At 33.8% G+C, this 24737-nt stretch overlaps 1 protein-coding gene and 1 pseudogene across 1 annotated transcript; both read left to right on the plus strand.

The window, feature by feature from the left end:
• Positions 1–2009: 2009 nt before the first annotated feature.
• Positions 2010–4398, plus strand: LOC18439817 (G-type lectin S-receptor-like serine/threonine-protein kinase LECRK3; annotated as a pseudogene).
• Positions 4399–11504: 7106 nt separating this feature from the next.
• Positions 11505–19944, plus strand: LOC18439818 (G-type lectin S-receptor-like serine/threonine-protein kinase LECRK4). Its single transcript, XM_020670763.2, is given in 5 exon segments — positions 11505–12879; positions 17745–18218; positions 18905–19333; positions 19336–19768; positions 19770–19944. Coding segments are annotated over 5 exon segments (2658 nt in total). The 5' UTR covers positions 11505–11636; the 3' UTR covers positions 19849–19944.
• Positions 19945–24737: the final 4793 nt, after the last annotated feature.

Below are 24737 nucleotides of genomic sequence, written 5' to 3' on the forward strand. Positions count from 1 at the left end.
TTACCAATGGAATAGAGAACAGTTTCTTCTCGGACAATGGTTTAGTTGTGGAACAAATATGAATTTCTTCTCCGACAATGGTTTAGCTGTGGAATACATATGAGTGATCGACGAGTGGTGCCGGAGCTGTGTAATACATATGAGAGTTTGGCGGGTGGTGCCGATAGGGAGTGTGGTTTTAAAAGAGTTTGCTTGAGTAGATTTTGTCGAGGGTTAAAGAGGTAACTTCCATTGATATAGTGGATTTCAGTTTGTCATGTATAGTGGATTCCAGTTTTCCATCCATGCCCGAGGATGTAGCCATCTTGGGGTGAACCACATAAATCGTTGTGTTCTTGTGGCATGTATGTTTCATACTTTATTTATCGACTCATGCTCTTGCCTATTTTGTTTCTAGCTAGATAAGTACATGTTCCTGGTGGGATCCAATGCTTTAGAATTCGTGTTTCTGCATCTAAGAGTGTTATTAGATGGTAACAAGTGGTATCAAAGTACATAGTTGAGTACAAGGTTAGTGTTTGTGCATTCGATTGAAGAAAGCACATGGCAAATATGTGAGTGTTTCATTTGAGGTGGAGAATTATGATCGCAAGCACAATCGTTCCAGCAAGAATGGCAAAGCAATTTATTTGATAAAAGATGTAGAATTCATAAAGTTATCCAATGTATGTTCACATGATGAGCAGATATCTAAAATCACTAATATAAGAAAATCAACTATTATGTAGGATTGGGATGGATATTCATAAATTTCCAAAAAAAAATGGAAATGCAAAAAGATTACTCTTTGGTATATCTCTTATTTTTTTAGATATATGTAACATTTATGGGAAGTTTCCTATTTAGTATGGATTCCTAACATTATATGTATAGATTGTATATAATGGGACCATTCCACTTTGTTACAAGGAGTTCACAATTCCTACTAGTCAAATGGATGGCTTGGGGTGTGTCAGAAAGTTCGAGAAATTGGCAACGTCTCCCTTCAAAGAGAAGAGACAAAGTGCCTCCTATAGAGTGAGAAACTAGTTTTTTATTCCCATGGAGATTTGAAGAGAACAAGTGCCTCCTATAGAGTGAGAAACTAGTTTTTTATTCCCATGGAGATTTTTCTTCCTGTAGAGTGAGAAACTAGTTTCTTGTAGAGAAGAAGTTCTTATGGAGATTTTGGGTGGTTTTCCGTTTTAGTTAGAAAAAGACTCGATAGCTCTGAAGGTTCTCTTTCTAGACAGTGATTTCAGTAGTTTAACGGTGAAATAGAGATGAAAGATCAGCAGGTGGTGCCGGTCGAGAAAGTGGGTTTAAAAGGGTTGCTGGTTTTAGTGAGTGTTAAATACACAACTTTCATTAATAAAGACTGAACTTCAATTTTTCATACCAGTGGATGTAGTCCTCCTGGGTGAATCATATAAATTGTAGATGTAACCCTCGTAGGGTGAACCACGTAATTGTTTTGTTATTGTGGCGTGTGTATTTTATATGTTATTTTTCGTATCATAGCTCATATTATCGCCTATTTTAGTACAAGTTCCTGGTGGGATCCAACGCTTCGGGATTCCTGTTTCCGCAAAACCTATTTAAGTGAAGCTAGCTCACCTAAATAAATATTTTGAAAGGGAAATCTCGTTCTTTTATAATTTGTAGACTTGCTGGTTAGAAACTTCAGACAATTGCTTCTTCTGAGTTAAAATATAAAATATACGACCATTTCCACCCTTGGAAGAGTAAAAAAATGTCCCTTCTTCCCATCTCTCGTATCGCTTGCAGTAGAAAATCTCTCTCTCTCTCTACACATTTGCTCTCTCTCTCTTGGATTATCTGCCTTGATTATCTTATAATACACACAGTTGAATCTTTCTTCGTTGATTAATATACAGCGGTTTTATTACATCCGAATGGCAAATCGACGTGCTTCAAGAAAAAATCACACTTGCCATTTATACTTGTCATTTAATTGATCTAAGAGAAGGCAACTAGTCAAATAACCCATTCGAAGTGCCTCTGCTTACTTCAATATGGCACCCCTTCTCACCCTCAATATCTTTCACTTCAATATGGCGCCTCTTTTCACCCTCTTCTTCTTTCTCTGCCTTCCTCTGCTTTCGCTTCATCATGCATTTGCTCAATCAAACACAAACATCACCCTAGGGGCCACCCTTTCCTCTTCCTCTGCAACTAACTCATATTGGGCCTCTCCTTCTGGTGATTTTGCATTTGGGCTTTATTCAATTGGTGGCAACCAATTCCTTGTTGGAATTTGGTTCCAAAAGATACCAGAGAGAACCCTGGTTTGGTCAGCAAACAGAGATCAACCTGTGGAATCTGGCTCCACCCTTCAATTGACTCTTGATGGTAGGCTAGGCTTCACAGATACAAAGGGCCTGCAAACTTGGATATATAATAAAAGCAATCGTGTAAGCTCAGGAGTCATGCTTGATACTGGTAATTTCATATTGGTAAGCCCTGTATCCTTTATTTTATGGCAAAGTTTGGACAACCCCACTGATACTTTATTACCAGACCAAACCTTGGGCCAAGAAAATACTTGTATTCGAATCGCTTGGAGGGAGATTATAGAACTGGTAGATTCAGGTTAGTCATGCAAAACGATGGCAATCTTGTGCTCTACACGAATAGTGGTAGAGCATATTATTCGAGCAGGACAAATGGAGCACCATCGCCTGTTCGTTTGGTGTTCAGTCACTCAGGTATTCTTGTTCTCACAAACTCAAACGATCAGTTAATCGCCAATGTTTCTTCAAATGCATTAAACTCAACTGAGGATTTCTATCAAAGGGCCATAGTTGATAGTGATGGTTTTTTCCGGCGATATTCTCGCCCAAGAAATTCGAACAACAGAGAATCATGGACCATGGTATCAAGGATTCCTGATGACATAGATGCTTGTGGAGTGCCAGGTGCTTGTGGCATCAATGGTTATTGTCTTTTGGAGCAAGATAAGGCAGGGTGTCTTTGCCCACAAAATTTTACTTTCATTAATCCTAATTACTCTTTTGATGGGTGTAAACAGGATTTCAATACAGTGTGTATCGGTTACGTAGCATCTGATTATACATGGGTTGAGTATGAGAATGTTGATTGGCCTACAGGGGATTACGAAGGACTCAATGTCGATGAAGATAAATGTAAGGAGGATTGCATGAATGATTGTTTGTGTGATCTGGCCATTATTAGATACAATGATTGTTGGAAGAAGAGTATGCCAGTCACTGAAGGCCAAAAGAAAAGCAGCATACCAGGAAAGGCTCTTGTCAAAGTTCCACTGAAGATTCGGCCACTGGAGAGAACAGAGACAATGGAAAGAATACAGAAAGATGATAGAGGCAAAATCATGGTCCTAGTAAGTTGGTTTCTCATAAGCTTCTCTGCAATTCTTTTCATACTAACCATGGCTGCTATTGCTTTTGCTTTCAAGAAAGGAAGAAGGTCCCGCCGCATCTCAAATAATGTAGAGGCCATAGAGGCGAACCTTGTATCTTTCAGATATGCAAAATTACAAGACGCCGCAAATGGGTTCAAGGAACTTCTGGGGAAAGGTCCAAATCGCTGTAAAGAAATTGGACAAGTTTGCAGAGAGGGGAGAAGGAGCTCCAAACTGAATTAAGTGTGATCGGCCGAACCAATCATAAGAACTTAGTTCGGTTACTAGGTTTTTGCAATGAGGGTGATCAAAGGCTTCTTGTCTATGAGTTCATGCCGAATGAGTCTCTTGCAAACTTTCTGTTTGGCCCAACCAAACCAAGTTGGGGCGAAAGAATCCAATTAGCATTCGGAATAGCAAGAGGGATCACGTATCTTCATGACGAGTGTGAAATCCCAATCATACATTGTGATATAAAGCCTCAAAATATACTTCTTGATGAGTTTCGCACCCCAAAGATTGCAGATTTTGGTCTGGCAAAGATCTTACAACACAATCAGACCCTTACAACCACCGGCATTAGGGGTACAAGGGGGTATGTTGCTCCGGAGTGGTTTCGAAATGTTTCAATCTCTACACAAGTGGATGTGTATAGTTTTGGGGTCGTGTTGCTCGACATCATTTGCTGCAAGAAGAAGAGGGATTATGATCATAACTTGGAGATGCAATTTGTGTTATCGGAATGGGTATATGATTGTTTCGATGAGGGGAAGGTGCACGAGGTAGTAGAGGAAGATGAAGAAGCCTTGGGTGATTTAGAGCAAGTTGAAAGGATGGTTAAGGTGGGTTTGTGGTGTATCCAAGAAGACCCATCCATGAGACCTCCCATGAAGAAGGTGGTTCAGATGCTAGAAAGGAACACACAAGTTATGACACCCCCCAGTTCCTCTACCTCATGGTTTTGAGCAAGTCTACAGGTCAATGGTTTTTGTTGAAATGTCACCCTCATTTTCCTCTTTTCCTACTATTCATCTATGTTTAAGCTTCTCTCCTTGCGTTGTATAGCTATGGAGCATCCTGCATTCTCTAGATATGCATTTTAAGTCACAATCAAAGTTTTGTTTTGGTACTCCTTTGTTGTACATGGGTAAGAATCCATTTTTGGTAGTCTTTTGTTGTATAGATTGGTGCAATGCCTAGGCCAACAACTAATATTTTCCAATTCTTCGATTTTGTGAGGGATGCATTCATTATCTTTTTCAATCACTATTTGAATGATAGATGTCAAAGTACCATAGCGTACAATTTCTTTTAATATTTTGAAAATACATGTTCCGAAGCTAGATTTCATGGCATTCAAGATTCCTTGCAGTCGATACGAATTGACCACTGTAAATTACGTTTGGCCTGCTCCTTATAACCCCTGTGTATCACGTTTTGATCTAGAGATTACCAATATGATCAAATAATTATGTTTTACGAATGGGTCAAGGCTAGAAGGTCGAGGTAGCAGGGTGCCACAAAATCATGTCTTTGAGTTTTATTATTATCATTATCATGGGTTGGGGAACCATTTTCAAAAAAAACTGTCGTGCCCGCCCAAACAATGTAACCATGGGGAAATAGTGAACCACATATCATTGAGCCAGGTTGACCATGCACATTCCTATGGATAACCATTTGGCATCTTAGGACCATGACTATGTCATTAAAACAAAATTGTGGGCTCCAGACAATTTTTCTTCTGTTTCTATTCGGGGTTTTTGTCATGTACGCATCTATGGCCAGTCACCTAATAAATCTAGTAAAACAATATCGTGCCACTGCCCATATTAGTAGTGACATATCACATACCGAATAAAGTTAATTTGGGTATTTTAATTTTTAAAATTTTTTTTTTTAATGAAGAGGTATGAATTTGAAAAAAAAAAAAAAACTGAGCCCTTACTGCAAGGGGTTTCATACCCTTCAATGATATTTTCCAAAAACGCAAGGCATTTTTTTATTATGGAATAATAATAGGAACTTTTGTAATTTGACCCTTGAGAGGTTTCAATAGAATGATGAAAATGCCCCTACTTGTTCGCACTATAAACGAAGAACAAATTTAATATTAGAAATATTGAACAACCATAGGTATTTATATCATTTTACAAGTATTCAGGGAAAGTAGCTAAAACGAGAGAAAGAGAAAGACATCTTTTCCAAGGTTTAGATATTAGGGTGATTAAAAAATAAGATAAATATTATAATTTTAACAACGAACTAGGTAAGGAGGGGATTAAAAGTTATTTTTTTTCTTGACTTTGGGGGGCTCCTTGAGCCTTTTATAGAACTTGGAGTTTATTTGAGATATTGATTTTTGAGAGGGGGATATATATCTCTCTTTCTAGTTTAAATGACGTTGACTTGAGGCTGCACTATGAATATAAGTGTATATCCAATAATTTGGCGCTACCATTGAAACTTGGTTATGAGGAAATTCATGGAAGAAAAGTCAGAACATAAGTTACAATTCGCACGACGACGAGGGTCATAAGGATCGTTGGGTCGAATCTGGTACTCGGCTCGGGCCTTGTACTTTGGCCATAGCCCGAGCGAACTGACTCAAAGCGAATCTGGTAGAGCAGATTTGTCCCAGTAGTGTACCTTGCTAAGAGGAAAAAGTTTATGGCTTTAAACAATAAAATTAGTGCCCACCTCAAAAATTTTACTAGAAGAGGCTGCTTTGATATCCTCAAATAGATCATCTCGACATCGAGATGCATGAATGAATATGAGAAAAAAAAATGGATTTTAAGTTTTGGAAATAATGCATCATCTTGTAATGTATTTTTGGACCGTCAATTTTCAAGTTTTTCAATTTTCAATAGATCTGCTCGATCTACACTATTTTTCAACCTTTAAATTTTATAATTAAAGATGAACATATATTTTATGACTATCACAAAGATTTCTAATCTTGAAACCACATTTCTCGATACTATTTGAAAGTAAGCTTTATTTTGATTGTTTAGAGCCTTGGCTCTATACAAACTCCACCCTTCCTAAAAATGATATAACTTTGTAAAAAAAACCAAAACAATTGTTAAGAAGAAAAAGGAACCAATTAAAGCCAAATTAAACCATATATTCATTCACTAAAAGTTTAAAAACGATGAGAAAAACGATATAGCAAACAAAATTTGGAGAGAAAAAAAAAAACAGCAAATAATAAAAAGGAAAGGTTTCTATACTTTCCCGATAGTATAGAAGATCTATGCTTCCCCTACCATCCGTTCAATTTTGATCAAGAGAGCCACTCACCGATTGATCTTAAATCCGACGTGTCAAAGTATTTTATTTTTAGTTTTTTTTTATAAAAATTATATGAACATTAAATTTGGTACGTGTCATCATTTCATTGAGGCCCACCTATATAAAATATTAAAAATAATTTTTCGATCGAGACATAAATGGAAGGTCCATAATGGAAGCCACCCGGCACACTCCAACCCACTGGATAGTGATAAAACTCTTACCGCATTTTCCTTCGCGTCATGTGTGTGAGTCCCTTTATTCAAATCTCTCGTACGAAAAGTGTGTGTGAATTGGCCGACTCATCTGTGTGTGCTCTCCCTCCTAAATATATTTTAAAGATGCCTTTTCAATGTCGGTTTCGATAATCTCAACCATAACAATAATCCAAATTTGGCGTTTTTCTTCTTCAAAAAAATTAAATATTATTTTTTCAATTCCTTTTTTTGCCATCTATTTTTAACTTTTATTAGATGTAATGTTTTTTGACATCCAATAATAGACAAGGGACCTAACAGTAATAGGTGTGTCGGCTGACTCACCAAAAACCATGTCCTTTATATAAGGAAAATTGTTTCATGCCAGCTGAACTGCATTTCTACAATATGCCGTCTCAAGGTAAAAAGCATCTATCTTAAAAATGGATGCAAATAGGCAGTCCATCTAAAAAACAATTGAAACTAATAGTCCAAGTGTTTTCTTCATAAAATCATTATTTTTATTTCTTAAAATTTATTTATTTATTTTATATTGATGATCTTCATGTTAGAGATTACATGTCCTTAAAAATTGGGTCTCAAAATCCATCTCAAAAATAGATTTTTAAGAGTCGACTCATTTCTACATGGACTCATAGAAACCGTGTCATTTATAAAAAAAAAAAACTAACAAAATATAGCTAAATTTAATGGCGTGCTCAATTCGAGGGGATTAAATACCATGGTGAATCATTTACCATGGTCCCCCGTAATCGATGGTCTAGGCCATTGTTGTATTTGAAGCACAGTTGGAAAAACCGAGCGATCTAACTGCTAACCTCTTGGTTAGATCGGAACTAGCCAATGGCCGTTTGTCGTTTTCGATGGTTTTGGTGATCAATCAGTGTATATATAAATATAAATTCTGAAAAATAAGCAATTTATTTTATTGTGTATTTTTTAATATTTTTTACATTATGGTAACGATTACAAATTGTTTTGGTCATTAGTATTCACTTTTATGGTTTCCCATCTTTTTTAGAAAAGTTTAAAAATACGCCTAGGCACAAATAAATTCATTATAATCTATTTGTTTAATTAATTTTCTACTTCATTTGAATGTGTTTTGTTTTAATCATTCTCTCTATGCTTTTTATATTTTAGTAGATTTTTTTTGTATTTTTTTTTATTTTTTTCAATATTTTTTTTGGCCGCCCAGGACTTACCTGTTCAGAATGGTGAATCGGTCGGTTTACTGGTTAGGCCAATTAAACTCCTTTTGGGCTCATGTCTGGTTAGTTGTTCTGGCTTAATTTTACAAACAATCATTTAAAGTTATTTATTTATTATTTATTTATTTTATTATTATTATTATTATTATTATTATTATTATTATTATTATTATTATTATTATTATTATTATCATTATCATTATCATTATCATTATCATTATCATTATCATTATCATTATCATTATTATCATTATTATTATTTGAGTGCGTAAGTTATGTCTTGTAAAAATCATATTGTCCATTTTCAAATCATTATTATTTGAGTGCGCAAGTTACGTCTTGTAGAAATCATATTGTCCATTTTCAAACTTGGGCACAGCACTTGCTTGGGGGGACCATTTTAATAAAAAATTGGGAACAACCAAAAAAGTCACTAGCTGGTTATTTTTGAACAAAAAAAAAACAATTGAAATTTAAACTTTTTACAATTTAGATCTTACCCTCAAAAATATTGGACGCACTCGGCTCAATCTTGAGATATTATTGTTTTTAAATGCATAGAAAGTGCAATTCAAAATTTTCTTTTTTATGTTAGTTTTTTTTTTTCGGTGAGTTAATTGGGAGAGGGTCCGTACCTTTGGTAGGAATCTAGCCTAGGATGTAGCGTTGCAACCTTATATAAAATTTTTGAAATGTTGCATCCCAAAATTCGGTATCCTAAGATCGACCGATTTTTAAAAAATCGGCCGACTAACTCGAGATCGATCACTAGCCGATCCCGATCTAGCCCGATTCCAACGGTCGTGTATGCATGAAATTTTTTTTTTCAGTGTGCTAATCGGCCGATTAATCTGACTAATAGGCACCAATTGACTAATTAGTGCACTAATCGGTAATTTGTTCTAAAAATTGGCCGATAAGTGCACTATTACAAAGCAGGGTTTTCAAAGCTAACCTCATAACATTTTTTTTTATATACTTTTCCTTTTTTTATTCTTTTCCCTATTCTTCTATGGACACACGGTTTTTATGGCAGCCAGCCCGCATATTGCAAAAATGTGGGCTTGGCATTAAATATTTATTTAAATATAATGTGATCCTAATTTTTAGAAAATATATAATCTTTAACAAAGATGTCATGAATATGAATAAAATAATAATTTGAACACTAGAAATAATAATTATATTAAAAAAACATTTAGACGGTTAGTTACACTTGTTTTTAGATGGACTACCTATTTGTATCCATCTTTAAGATGGATGATTTATACCTTTAGGCCGCATATTGTAGAAATGCGGTCCAGCTCGCATGAAACAATTTTCTTTCTTCTATTTCTCTACTTGAAACTTTATATATTATTATAAATTTTTTATTTGCTAACTCTAAGGGCACATACACAACACATATATGAGAGAGAGAGATGGAAATTTATCAAAATTATCACAAAGAGACGAACAAGTTTTTATTTTACCTATATTTTTAATTGAAATCCAAAATACCCAAAAAACAAACATGGTTTTGAGTTGAAATACTATAATATTATATTATATGATATTATATATAATATATAATATTTATTTTATTAATGTAATTTATATTATATAGTATATATTGATTCCATATTATATATTATATATAATATATAATATTAATATATTTATTATATATTGATCACTGAAAAAGTACTGTTTCAAGTACCAAATCGTTTTCTTCGAAACCCAATTATGTTTACAGTATTTATTTTTTTGTTTTTTTATGTGACAATATAAAAAAAAATACATATAAATTTTAAATATTTTTTACAATTTTTTGGGATTTTGTTGGGAGTTTTTGAGTTTTTTGGGATTTTTTTACCAAAATGGCATTTTTCAAAAAAAAAATCGAGGCCTCTAATCTGCCGATCTACTCGGAATCAATCAGACTAATTGGATCGAACCAGGACTAATTAGTCGGCCCGATCTGTTGTTTTGAACACTGCTTAAGACTACTCTTACGTTATATTTTAGGGAAAATTATGCAAATATTCGTTATACTTTTTATTATTATAAAAATACCTGAAACTTTCCGTTATGACCTAGATGCCCGTTTTTCAATTCCATAACAATGTTTTTTTTTTTTTTTAAAAGATGAAACCGCCCATTTTCGATTTTTGAAAAATTGATTTTTTTAAAAAAATTTTGGGTTTTCCAAAACATATTTGTTTTAAATTTCTGTTTTTGAAAAATTGAATTTTACTGCTTGTAACTCAACATGTTAAATAATAATAATTATAATAATAATAAAATCCATATTTTTTTATTACTAGTAATAAAATTGGAGTAATAGTAATACCTAATTTTATTACTATTTATCCAATAGTGTATTGGTAAGAGCATATGGTTTTCTTCAAGAGGTTTTGGTATCAAATTTTTGCCCATAAAAAATCCATTTTTATTGAAAAAATTAGATTGCGTGTGGTGGGATTTGAACCCTTTCCCTGATGTTTTTTTCTTTTTAATAAAATAAAAAATATATTTTTTATTGAAAAAAATAGATTGTGTGTGGTGGGATTTGAATCCTCGTTATGAAAGTGTAGAGGTATACATGATAACCGAAAAGCCACACCCATTTCATTATGGGGCTTTTTTTATTCTTTTTAATAAAATAAAAGCATTCATTTTTTGTTGAAACAAATTAGATTGCATATGGGGATGTGAAAGTGTAGAGGCATGGATGATAAAGAAAAAAATCAATTCAACCTCTAATTTAAATATTTGGGCATACATAATATTGATATTTAAACAATTTGGTTTTTAAAATTCGCTTTTCAAAAAGAATTTAATTAAAAAAAACTAATTTTTTTTTAAAACCAAAATTTTTAAATTAAAAAAAAATGTTATGAAGTTGAAAAAATGAATATCTGTGTAATAACGGAAAGTTTAAGGTATTTTTATAATAACGAATGAAAAGTATAACGGATATTTACATAATTTTTCCTATATTTTATATGAGGGAGTAGATAACTACAATGCTCCTACATGAGCACGAAATCTTTTGGCTTTTTTTTATTTAATATTAACTTGAAACTACAATTTCCCTTGAAACATGCACTTCTAGAAGGCTGAAATACAAATGAAAATAGTTTTTCTTTTATATCATGAAAATACCTTAGTCCAGCTGGTGCACTTGAATCAAACCTATTTAAATGAAGCTAACCTAAATAAATATTTTGAAAGCGAAAGTCTCGTTCTTTAATTATTTGTACACTACTTTTCCTGGTTAGAAAATCTCTCTCTCTCTAAACACATTGGATTTTCGTCTTAGATTATCTTACAAAAACACACAATTGAATCGTTGCAGCCGATTTAATGCATCCAAAGGGCACAATCGATGTGCTTGAAGAAAAATCACACCATCATTTGTACTTTCGAATTTTTCATTTATAATGATCCAAGACCATGCAAGTAGCAATTATGCATATCATCTAACCATACCCATCTGTGTATATATATCCATTCCCTCATTCTTTCTCAACTCACAACTCAACAATGGCCCGTTTTCTTACCGTTCTATTCTTTCTCTCTCTTCCTCTTCCCTCTCAATCTTATTCGAATATCACTCGAGGAACAACCCTTCTCTCTTTCTCCCCAAACAATTCATATTGGCCTTCTCCCTCTGGTGATTTTGCTTTTGGGTTTTACCCAATTGATGGAAATCAGTTCCTTATTGGAATCTGGTTCTATAAAATCCCTGAGAAGACCCTTGTTTGGGCTGCAAATAGAGATGAACCAGTGCAAATCGGCTCAAAAATTCAGTTCACAGATGATGGTAAGCTCCTCTTCATTGACTCACAGGGCCACCAATATTGGATCTACAATGGAACCACTGGTGCAACTTCGGCCTCCATGCTTGATACTGGTAATTTTGTTTTAGTAGACTCTCTCTCTGGAATTCTATGGCAAAGTTTCGATTACCCAACAGATACATTGCTACCCGGCCAAACCTTAGGCCAAGAAAAACCTCTGTATTCGAATCGTTTGTGGAGAGACTATTTGACTGGTCGATTCATGTTGGTCTTGCAATATGATGGAAACCTTGTTCTATACCCAAGGAGTCGTCGTGACATATTCCCGAACCCCGCTTACTTTGCGAGCCAAACTGATGGAGAAAGCCCACCAGTAAATTTAGTTTTCGATCGAACCGGATTTCTCTATCTGAAAAACTCTAACAATAAGATAGTTTACAGTGTTTCATCAAATGTCATAAACCCAGTCGAAGAGTATTATCAGAGGGCCACAATCGATAGTGATGGCTTTTTCCGACGATACTCTCGTCCCAAAAATGCAGAGAATGGAGAATCATGGACAGCTGTTTCGAAGGCCCCTAACGACAGAAACTCTTGTGGAATTCCTGGTATTTGTAGCCTCAATGGCTATTGTGTTCTTGATCAAGGTGGAAGGGCTCAATGCCTTTGCCCTCATAAGTTCTCTTTTGTAGACCCCAACTATACATTTGGTGGGTGCAAAAGAGATTTTATCATAAGTTGTGAGAATTACAAAGCCTCAAATTATTTACTAATTGAGTTGGAAAATGTTGATTGGCCTTTTGGGGATTATGAGTTGCTGCATTTGGGTGAAGATGACTGCAAGGAGGCTTGCATGAGTGATTGCTTTTGTGATGCTGCAATCTATAGAAGTAATCAGTGTTGGAAGAAGAGGATGCCATTGATGGATGGGGTGAAAGATGTGAGAATTGGAGGCAAGGCTCTAATCAAAGTTGCTAGCAGTGGTTGAGGAAGATAATGGAGGATTATATGATCTCTCTCCTGAATACTGGGAAAAAAGTAATGCATATCTCTCTCTAGACTGTTGAGAGAGAGTAATGGTGATGTGATTTCTATGCAAAAGAGGCTATAGTTACCATGGAGTAAAACATGTTTTAAATTGCTTGAAGGATATAGTGTTTGATGGTTTACATACATGGGTTCTATTGAGCTGTTCTTGTATGGATAGCCATTGTAAGAAAAAAAAAAAAAATTTGAAGAAATGAAGGTTATAATTCTCCAAATTCATCCATGCAACTTTAGGATTTATAAAATTTTTTTTGGGGTTTAGTAAATAAAACTTCAAAAGCACTTAAGCAATGTTATGTTTTCTGAGTAATCATAATATATATCTTTTAACTTGAAACACTCCAACTCTTGATAATTTTTTAATAAAATTTCTATTGGCTTCCTACTCTTACCTGATAATTAGTTTCTTTGAATTGCTGTTTATGATAATTTAATAAATATTCGTAGTATGAATCCACAAATTAGTATTGTTGAAGGCTAGTTATACAATGTGGAGAATTCAAACAAAAATTTTGTTTTGTTCTCTTAAAAATATTCAAGAAAATTGCTGTAAAGTTAAAAAATCCAACTATTAATCCCACTGGAAAAACAAGTGAATGAAAGGGACACCTATTGATTCCATTGGAAAAAGAAGTGAATGAAAGGGCAAAAACAGAGGACTGATTGTTTTTCTTCATTAATTTTGTCTCTAAGTTTTCCCACTATAAAGTGTTGAACAGCTCATCAGAAAAGTCTGTATTGTCATGTGAGATATTTAGGAAAAGACGGCCGCCATGAGACAGATTCTCTTGAAATTTAAGTGGATTTTTTAGAGAGAAAGAACCGTTAAAATGAAGTTTGCAGTAATCTACATCTATCTATTTTATTTGATAAATATTAAATCCTTATTCAAATGGGTCCCCTAAACAAAAAAAAATCTAGAAGATCTATAGGATTGGAAGCATATGATATGTTAGATGCATTTTCTCTTTAGGCACCACAAAATTAGTGCTAATATGCTATGAATTAAAATGAATAGTGATGAAGTTCAAAAAAACAAAGTTCACAACAGGACATTTTATGTTTCAAAAGCAATAAAGTCTTTTTCATAAATCCCGGAACCAAGGGTCCATTGTGGTCCCATAGGACCATATTATATGCGCCACATTCAAATTTTCAACTTTGGCGTGCTGACTTTTCGTCGGATAAGGACGGGGTTGCATGTATGGTGCGCCAAACACTCGCCGGGATTTTTGGCACGAAAAGTTTCATTTAGATTTGTGTTTATTTTAATTTCAAAATAAAAGATATTTTAATCAAATATGTTGTATAGACACGCAGTGTACACGTATACATACGAGTGTCACAAATATAACCCCAAAAATGATGGATGAAGTTTCTATAGAGCCTAGGCTTCATGAAAACAAAATAAATCCTCACCTCAAATCTTCATCAAGAAAGCACTTTCGGTACCGAAAATCTACATTATTGCTCTAAAATCATTTTTCAACACCAATAATAAAATTTGAAACTTAACAAAGAGTACAGATCTTGTGTATTTGTAAACACTTATTTTTAGGGTGAAATGGATGGTCTAGATGACTTATTGAAATATGAGAAATGAACATATAAGACCATCCTCCACCCATGTGTGTAGGACTCCAAATGATCACCATTCAATTTGGCACGAATCTATAAAAAAGTCAAGTTCCACACCCATGTGATAACTTTTCTAGAGATCCGTAGCAACTTTAATGGTGATCTTTTAGGGTCCTACACACATGGGTGAAATAGAGTCCTATAGAATCATTACTCTTGAAATATATATAATTTTTAAAATTTGAAATCCTACTTTTTTTTTGCACAACTATGATGCTCAAGCTGAGATCGATTTAAACGTTTTTAATACTTGAATTGTAATTTTTAATGAGTTATGAGGTGAGGGTTTACTTATTTTGATAGGGCTACATTCCTACCAAACCATTTTCCAAAACTGATATCTAGAAACTCGTCTTAACAATACACAAGTATTAGCATAAATGCTTACACATATATATACATATATTAAAGAATGTTATTTGTATAAGGCCACCGCTCTAAACAATCAAAGTAGGGCGCGCTTTCAAATAGTGCCAAAATATATTGTTTTGATATCATAAATATTTACGTTGGCCTAAAAATTTATTTTTATCCCTAATTATAAAATTTAAAATTCAACAATAATGGCTTGAGCAGATCTATAAACACTTGAAAATCTTAAAAATTAAGAGTCTAGATAATGCATTACAATATGCAATATTTATAGGGTGCGGTTTGTATAGAACCTAGGCTCTAGACAATCAAATTAGAGCCTACCCTTCAGATAGTGTCGAGAAATATGGTTTCAATACTGGAAATCTTTTTGATAGCCTTAAAATATATTTTTATCTTTATTTATAAAGTTTAAAGCTTAAAAAATAGTGTATGAAAACTTGAAAATCTTGAAAATTGACGGTCCAAAAGTGCGTTACAAAATATACTATTTCCAAAACTTGAAATCCATTTTTTTCTCATGCCCATTTTTCTTGATGTCGAGATGATGAATTTGAGGATATTTGGGCATCAAAACAATCTCTTCTAGTGAAATTTTTGAGGTAAGCTCAAATTTGATTGTTTAAAGCCTCGGCTCTATATAAACTTTTCTCATATTTATAATACTAGAAATCGTTTTTTTTTTTTTACGTCCATGTATCTCAAGATCGAGATGATCAAATTTGAGGGTTTTTTGACATTGAAACAACTTCGTCTAGTGAGTTTTTAAGTTGCCCCTTAATTTGATTTTTTAGGGCCACAACCTTATATAAATGTTTTTCCTAAAGAAAATACTTGGTCTTTTACCGTGAGAGCTGAGGATTTCCAACATCTTAGAAAGATAAAATACTACATCTTTTACGTGGTGGAGTAAGTATACAGTGTGCATACACGCTATAAGCACGGGTTAATAGATAAAAAGCATACATTTGTGAATTTTTGTTTGGGGCAAGCTTTATATGCTTCCCTTACACCATAAAATTAATATATTTCCCCTTATCTAACGAGAGGGTTAAGATTGTCTCAATCACAATGTCACATCTCTACACTATTTTATTTTTAATTTTTTTCTATAAACTATATTAACACCAAATTTTGTATTTCCAACATCTATTAAATTCGTACTAACGAAAAATATAAAAAAACTACGTCCAATAAAATAAATGATCAAAATACCCCTGAAAGTTTTAAGGGGTATTTTGGTTATTTTATTTATCGAAAAATTATTTTAAATATTTTTTATAGGTGCATCCCAATGAGAAGATGACATGTACCAAATTTCATATTCATACAATTTGTATATAAAAATTAAAAATCAAATACTTTGAGACGTTGGATCTAAGATCAAACGGTGAGTGGCTCTTTTGATCAAAATTGGTCGGCTAGACAGTAGGGGAAGCATATATCTTCTATGTTGTAAGGGAAGTATATCAACCTTTCCCTTTTGTAAGAGGAAGCAAACTATGATCCTTGACTTGCTACTTCCAACTCTTGATAAGAATTTCAAGTCGTGTTACCTGGAGAGACTTATTGTTGGATTTATTGGTATCCAAAATCACCCATATTCCCATATTAGGTGGGATTGAGATATTTTCATATTTTGCGGGATTGAGATTGATATTGATAAGTTTCCTAATAGAAATAGAAATCCAAAAAAGTTAGGACTTTTAAATTTATCTCTTGCTCCTTTGGGAAATATATTATATCAATAGGAAGTTTTCTATTTTATGTGGATTCCTAATTATATATATGAGATAAAAGTGGATTGAATTCGTGTGCCCAATTTGGGTTACTATATGAGAATGGAGAGAGGGAGGTAGAGCTGCGATTTTCTCTTAGAGAAGAGAGCTTCTTTTGGACAGAAGATTGTGATGGTGCCTCTGGTCTCCCGAAGATTGAGAGGCTTCTTTTTTATTGTGATGGTGTCTCTAGACTCCCAAAGATTGAAAGGCTTGTTTCTTGTAGAAAAGCGGTTCCCATTGATATTTTGGGTGATTTATTTTAAGAAGATAAAGTATCATTTGCTATCAAAGTTGTTTTTTTAGATGTGAGTCTAGTTGGTCTAGTTATGGAATAGAGATGATATATCGGTAGTGGTTCCTCTAATTATGGAATAGAGATGGGAGATTGACAGTGGTAGGTCTAGTTATGGAATAGAAATGAGAGATCGGCAGTGGTGCCGTTTGGGGGAGCAGGTTTAAAAGGGTTTGCTCGACTTAGGGTTTTTTTATCGATGCTTGTTCCAAAATCTTTGATGTAACTTTCATTAAACTAATGAATTTTTGTTTGCAGTGCCCATGAATGTAGTCTTTTTGGGTGAACCACATAAATATTTGTATGTGTTTCATGATTTATTTCTCATACTTTATTTGCCAATTATTAACCTATTCGGGATTAATCATACTTTATTTGCCAATTATTAACCTATTCGGGTTTATTGCTTCCACGCGTACAACACTTGTGGCCCTCAGCTCTTAGCACTTGAATTTGGTCCCATGAGAAATAGGTTTTAAAATCAGTATCAGATGTATGTAGTTGTATACTAGATTATGTGTTCTCACCCTCCTCTTCTCTCTCTCTCTTCCCCTTCATTGGCTTTACCATGTAGTTTCCCAATTAAACACGAACATCACTCTAGGGACCACCCTTTCCTCTTTCTCTGCAGATGATTCATATTGGACTTCTCGTTCATTTTGCATTTGGGTTTTATTCAATTGGTGGCAACCAATTCCTAGTTGGAACTTGGTTCCATAAGATATCAGAGCAGCAAACAGAGATCAACCAGTTGGACAAGGCTCCACCATTCAATTGACACTTGATGGGTGGCTAGGCTTCACAGATTCAGAGGGCCTACAAACATGGATATACAATGAAACCAATGGTGTAAACTCAGGAGCCATGCTTGATACTGGTAATTTCATATTGGTAGACTCTGTATCCTCTATTTTATGGCAAAGTTTTGACGACCCCATTGATACTTTATTACCAGGCCAAACATTTGGCGAAGAAAAATACTTGTATTCAAATCTCTTGGAGGGAGATTACAGAACTGATAGATTCATGTTAGTCATGCAAAATGATGGAAATCTTGTGCTCCACCCGCAAGGTCGGAGGGGTCTAGATCCTAATGGAGCGTATTATGCGACCAGTACAAATGGAGCATCATCGCCGGTTCATTTGGTGTTCGATCACTCAGGGAGTTCTTCATCTCACAAACTGAAGCGATCAGGTAATCGCTAATGTTTCTTCAAATGCACTAAACTCACCTGAGAAATTCTATCAAAGGGCCACAACTGATAGTGATGATTTTTTCCGGCGATATTCTCGCCCAAGAAATTCAAACAATGGAGAATCATGGACCGTTGTATCAAGGAGTCCAGATGACAAAGATGCTTGTGGAGTACCTGGTGCTTGTGTGTAAAATGACTATTGTATCATGGATCAAGGCAAGCCTGGGTGCCATTGCCCACAAAAACTTTCTTTTATCGATCCTAATTACCCTTTTGATGGCTGTAAACAGGATTTCAATACAGGATGTCTTGATTATAAAGCATCGGACTATACTTTTGCCGAGTAATTGAATGTTGATTGGCGTACAGGGTCTTATGAAAGGCACTATGTCGACAAAGATAATTGTAAGATGCTTTGCATGAATGATTGTTTGTGTGACGTTGCCATCGCTCGAAACATCGAGTGTTAGAAGTAGAGGGTGACATTGTATGAAGGACAAAGGGATAATAGCATGGGGGAAAGGCTCTTGTCAAAGTTCCAGTGAAGATCAAGGTGATCGAAAGAATCGAGAGAATGGTGAGAGAGGATGGAACCAAAACCTTGGACCGAATGTGTTGGTTTCTCATAAGCTTCACTGCATTTCTTTTCTTACTCTCCATGGCCGCTGTTGCTTTTACTCTTAAGAAAAGAATGATCTGTTTCTCTGCCAGAAATGCAGCGACTGTAGAGACCAACCTTGTATCATTCAGATATGCACAGTTGCAGCGTTCAAGGAGCTTCTAGGGCACGGCGCATTTGGAAGAGTCTACGAGGGCATCATGCATATAGGGCGTGAGGTCCGAATCGCGGTTAAGAAATTGGACGAGCTCGTGGAGAGAAGGGAGAAGGTGTTTCGTACTGAACTAAGTGCAATCGGTCGAACATGTCACAAGAACCTAGTTCGTTTATTAGGTTTTTGTGATGATGGCGATCAGAGGCTTCTCGTCTACGATTTCAGGCCAAATGGGTATCTTGCAAGCTTCCCGTTTGGCACAACCAAACCTAGTTGGGGAGAAAGGATCCAATTACCATATGGGATAGCGATAGGGATCATGTATCTACATGAAGATTGTGAAATTGTGATATACATCCCCAAAATGTACTTCTTGATCAGTTTCCCTCCCCAAAGATTGCAGGCTTCGGACTGGCAGAGCTCTTACATCACAACCAAACCCATACAAACATGTACATTAGAGGGACAAACGGATACATGGCACCGGAGTGGTGTCCAAATGGTACAATCTCTACGAAGGTGGATTTTTTTGGTTTTGAGATCATGTTGCTCGAGATCATATGTTGTAGGAGGAGGGTTGATTTCCATCAACACCACTAGAGACTAGTGATCTTATCAGATTGGGTTTCTGATTGCTTCCATGAAAGAAAGGTGCATATGCATGAAAGAAAGGTACATATGCTGGTAGAGGGAGATGAAGAAGCATTAATGGATTTAGATCCAGTTGAAAGGATGGTTAAGGTGGGATTGTGGTGTATCCAAGAAGACCCATCCATTACCTCCCATGAAGCAGGTGGTTCAGATGCTGGAAGGGACCATAGAAGTTATGGCAACACCCATTTCCTCTACCACATAGTCTTGATTTTTGAGCTCATCTGTTAGTCTTGATTTTTAAGCTCATCTGTTACTCAAAGCTCTTAATTGAAATTTCACAATTATTTTACTTTTTTCCTGTTTTTTCTTGCATGACTTCTAGCAGCACATGGCCTTGGGTTGTAGCTTTTAACTGTAAAACTATCCTCTGTTTTTCTTGTAATGTGTTTAAGCAATAAAGAGAAATTAAATTTTGGTAATGTGTGTTGTACACAAGGTTAAAATTGGCATATGGCTTAGGAATCACTCAAGTCGGCTTGGACGTGGGTGATTGGACCACTTGTCATTGGACTCCGGCAAGTTGGCTTAGTAACCCCAATCTTAAACAATCCAATTAAAGCGCACCTCCAAATTTTATCTCAACATGTTAATTTTGGTAAAAAAATTCTTAGGATTATCTCAAAATCTATTTTCATATCTAATTATAAACTTTCAAACTCCAAAAATGACTAAAATCAAGTAGATCTATAAACATATGAAAATCTTGAAAATGAACGGTCTAGATAATGTATTGCAAGATACACTATTTTTTTAAAACTCAAAATCTTTTTTTTTTCTTTTTTTCATATTCATAAATCTCGATGTCGAGATGATCAATTAGAGCTTTTTTCAATATTAAAAAAATCTTTTATGATGGATTTTTTATGTGCATATGTAATTCTACATTTTAAAGTTGTAACATGATATAAACTTTTTCCTTATTTATTTACCTCTCTTATGGATACATACACGAGAACTTAGGTGTGGCTTTAATAGGCGATAAGATGAATTATTTATTTATCCTATCTTATAAACACATTCAGGTGAACTTAGGTGTAATTTCAATAGGGTGATAAGATGAGAGAAAGTAGACATAGGTAAGCTGACTATGTACAGCGCAAACCCAATACAATACCTATTAGGAGCTGCTAGTTAGTACTACTAGAAAGCTACTAAAAGATATGGGATAGGTCCAAAAGAATATGGTTGGTATGGTTGGAAAGGGTCTCATTGAGTATATGGCCCTTTATAAAGAATTTCAATATGAATCAATCCATTTTAGATCCAAAACAAGTGCCAATTGATAAAATTTTGATTGTGGTGAGGGTTTTGGATCAAAATATCGTATTTTATGAAACCTAAAAAACTCGTTTCACTCGTCTTTGATTTTCTCCGTCGGGTTTCAACGAAACAATTTGAAATTTGTTTTAACTTTCTTATATTGGAGGCCTCTCATGATGTCCTATGCAAATTTTCTTGATTAAATCAAATATTTGAAAAAGAAAAGAAAATAAGTTTTTTTTGTCATCTAACTTGCCATATTTGAATTCTTCTTATATTTAGTATTGATATATACCTTCTATTAGATGAAATCAAATATTTGATTTTGATTCTTTGATTTTTATTTTTCTTTATGTTATTCCATTTTGCTTATTTTCTCCTTTTTCATTTTTATATCTGGTTTTTAAATAAATGTAAGATTTTGATTTTTGGTGCTCTTTGTTTGCATGTATGGATGTAACGCATGTGTTGGCAACTATTATTCCACATTTTTAGTTTTTTATTGTCTTGATTGTGTGCTCCTCATTCCTTATGGGTTTATCCTTGGAAGTAGATTCGCGGGCGTAACATGAAGATATGCAATGTGAGAAAGAAGAATAACAAAATATTAAGGAGAAAGTTGATGCTATTTATTTGAAGAAGGATAAAAAATCTTCAGCATATTTAAAGGAAAGGGAAATTACATTTAAAAGTGATGGCTGGAAATTTTGATTACTGATTATAAGAAACTTGAAAAATGGGAATAGAGATAATTTTTTTTTTTTTAGTCAAGAAAGCCTAATTATATTTCAAATATTTAAAAATTGTAATAAAATTTTATTATATTATTTAATTTTTATAAGGTATACTTAAAAGTATATGTACTGCAATTTAATTAGGGATTTTCATGAAAAAAAACATTACTAGATTCTGTTTTTAAGACATTGCACTTCTTCAAAAGTTAATTTTGACTTTGACACTCTTTATTTTTGTAGAGGAGCAAATGGACTATTTTTTTCTCTTTTTTAAAACAAATTCGTAGTCTTATTTTTTATCTTGCATGATCTTTTGGCATGGGTTTTTCGCACCCCTTAGTTTATCTCTCTAAAGCGTTTTCTCTCATATTCTCCCTCTAAAAACCCAACTTATTATTTTATCTTCTCACATTCTCTCTTTAAACACATAATATGTTCTTTTCTATAATCGTATTCTCTCTCTAGAAACCCAACCAAAAAATTTTTACCTCTCATATTATAATATTTTTTAGTACATGATCTTGGGTGCGATCTCGATATTTGAAATTCCCGATTCCACAAGCTAAAAGATTCTCGAAATCTCACACAATAACATTCTTTACTTAAAAACTCACCCTTATTATTATCTCCTCTCACATTATTTAAAGACAGAATGTGAGAGAAAGAAAGAATGTGATGTGTTTTCAAATAAGGATATGAAAGGAGGGAAGACAATATGGGAAAAAAATCATGGACGAGAAGCTTTAACAATTTGTTTTTATATGAGGGATAAATCGGTCTATTTACCTCTCTATTGGAAGGGCAAAAGTCAAACAAAAAGCTCATAGATCTCATTTATGAAAAGAAAATTCTTGTAAGGCTTTTCTCTTAAAAAGTCCATTTAATTAGTGTAATATGTATGACTATTATCATTATAGTGTTACAATAATTACTGATTGTAATATTCATAATCGTCATATAAACTATTATTATTATTTATATTAATATGATCATAGTATATGGAGTGTAAATTTAGTAATTATAGGAGTAAAGACGAGAAAATAATTAAGATTGACAGTTAGGAAATACAAAAAAAACGGCACTTTCTATATATTAGGTCGATAATCCAAGAAAATGGAGAGATCGAAGAAGATGTCGTACACATAATTAGAGCTACGTGCGAGAAGTGAAGATGTGCAACTGGAATTTTATGTGATCGCTACATACGAATGAGGCTGAAGGGTAAGTTCTATAGGACAACAGTGACACTCACTTTACTCTATAGAGCGAAATATTGGGCAGACAAAAAACAACAGGGAAATGTTTCTATATTTCTCCTACAACATAGAAGATCTATGCTTCTCCTACTATCCAGCCGTCCAATTTTGATCAAAAGAGCGACTCACTGTTTGCTATTAGATCCGACGTCTCAAAGTATTCTTGTTAGTTATTTTTATACAAATTGTATGAATACGAAATTTGTTACATTCCATCTTTTCATTGAGTCGCGCCTATAAAAACTATTTAAAATGATTCTTTGATAAAATATAATGACCAAAATATCTCTTGAAAATTGTAAGGGTATTTTGATCATTTCATTTTATTGGAAATATATTTTTATATTTTTTGCTAGTGCGAGTTAAATAGAGGATTAGACATCCAAACTTTGGTGTCAAAATAACTTATAGAAAAAAATTTAAAATAAAATAGTGTAGAGATGTGACATTGTGATTGGGGCAATCTTAGCCTTCCGATCAGAATGGACGGTTGGATAAGGGGAAGTATATAAGTTTTATATTGTAGGGGAAGCATAGAAAGCTTGTACAAAACAATATACCCATAGAATGAGTATAGTGTAGATGATGATGTTGAGTAGCACGACAAGAAGGAATAGAATTCACAATAAATATATTCGAGAGAATTTAGGCGTGGCACTAATAGGCGATAAAATGAGAGAGAGTAGACTTAGATGAGCTGATCATGTGTGGCGTCGACCAAGTACATTACCTGTTAAGATGTGCGAATTAGTTCAAGTAGAAAGACAAACAAGGGTAAGAGGTAGGTCCAAAAGGACGTAGTTGGAAGTAGTCCCAAAAGATATGGGGATTTATGACCTCATTGAGGATATGACCCTTAATAGAGTATAATGGAGAACGATTCATATAACCGAGCCCAATTAATTGAAAAAAAAGTAAATGATGATGATGATGATATTAATATGTCATAATATGACGTTATATTATTATGAGGGCAATAATTGTCACCAAAAAAACTTGGACAAATTGAGAACTCATAATAATAATTTGAAAGTTGCCAATAAAAAAAATTTAAATCACAAAAGATATAATGGAAACCACTTCTTATTATTATATAATAATTTATTATTAATAATAAAATATTATTGTTATTTTATTATTATAAAAAGGAGATAATTACCATATTGTAACAATAAGTATGATTAATATAGTAAACTACCATATTGTAATAATATGTATGATTAATGTAATAATATTATTTAAATCATAAAAAAGATATAATAATTATAATATAAACAAAAATTTTAAGCAATATAATGAAAACCACTTATTATTATTATTATTATTATTATATTATAATTTATTATTAGTAATAAAATATTTTTATTTTTATTATTATGAAAAGGAGATAATTACCATATTGTAACACTAAGTATGATTAATGTATTAATATTATTTAAATCATAAAAATTATGTAATAATTAGAATTTTTATATTATTCATTAATAATTAATATTCTAACAATATTGATTGTTTACCCTACAAGGCAAGAAAGCGCAGAGCTTCTTCAGCTTGCATGCAGCCTAGGGTTTGTCGCATGCAGCCAACTCCAAGCTGCATGAGAGCTAGGCCAAGCCTCTTGCTTAGGACTGGAGAATCCGAGTTTTCAATTTACTTGAAGTTTGGAAAACCTCTATTTCTTGTATAGTTGTACCCGGTTATAGCTCTATAGCAATCCACACTCTACCGAAAACATGAACACATTAAAAAGATAAGCCACTACTTAGTGGTCACTACAAAAACTTTGGTTTGCAAATCATCATTGCAGTCCAGGCATAAGTTTTCTTCCAGTATTGAGGATT

The sequence above is a fragment of the Amborella trichopoda genome, chromosome 3 (assembly GCF_054954075.1).
Source record: "Amborella trichopoda isolate Santa Cruz 75 chromosome 3, AtrichopodaSantaCruz75HAP2 v2.0, whole genome shotgun sequence".
Taxonomy (NCBI): domain Eukaryota; kingdom Viridiplantae; phylum Streptophyta; class Magnoliopsida; order Amborellales; family Amborellaceae; genus Amborella; species Amborella trichopoda.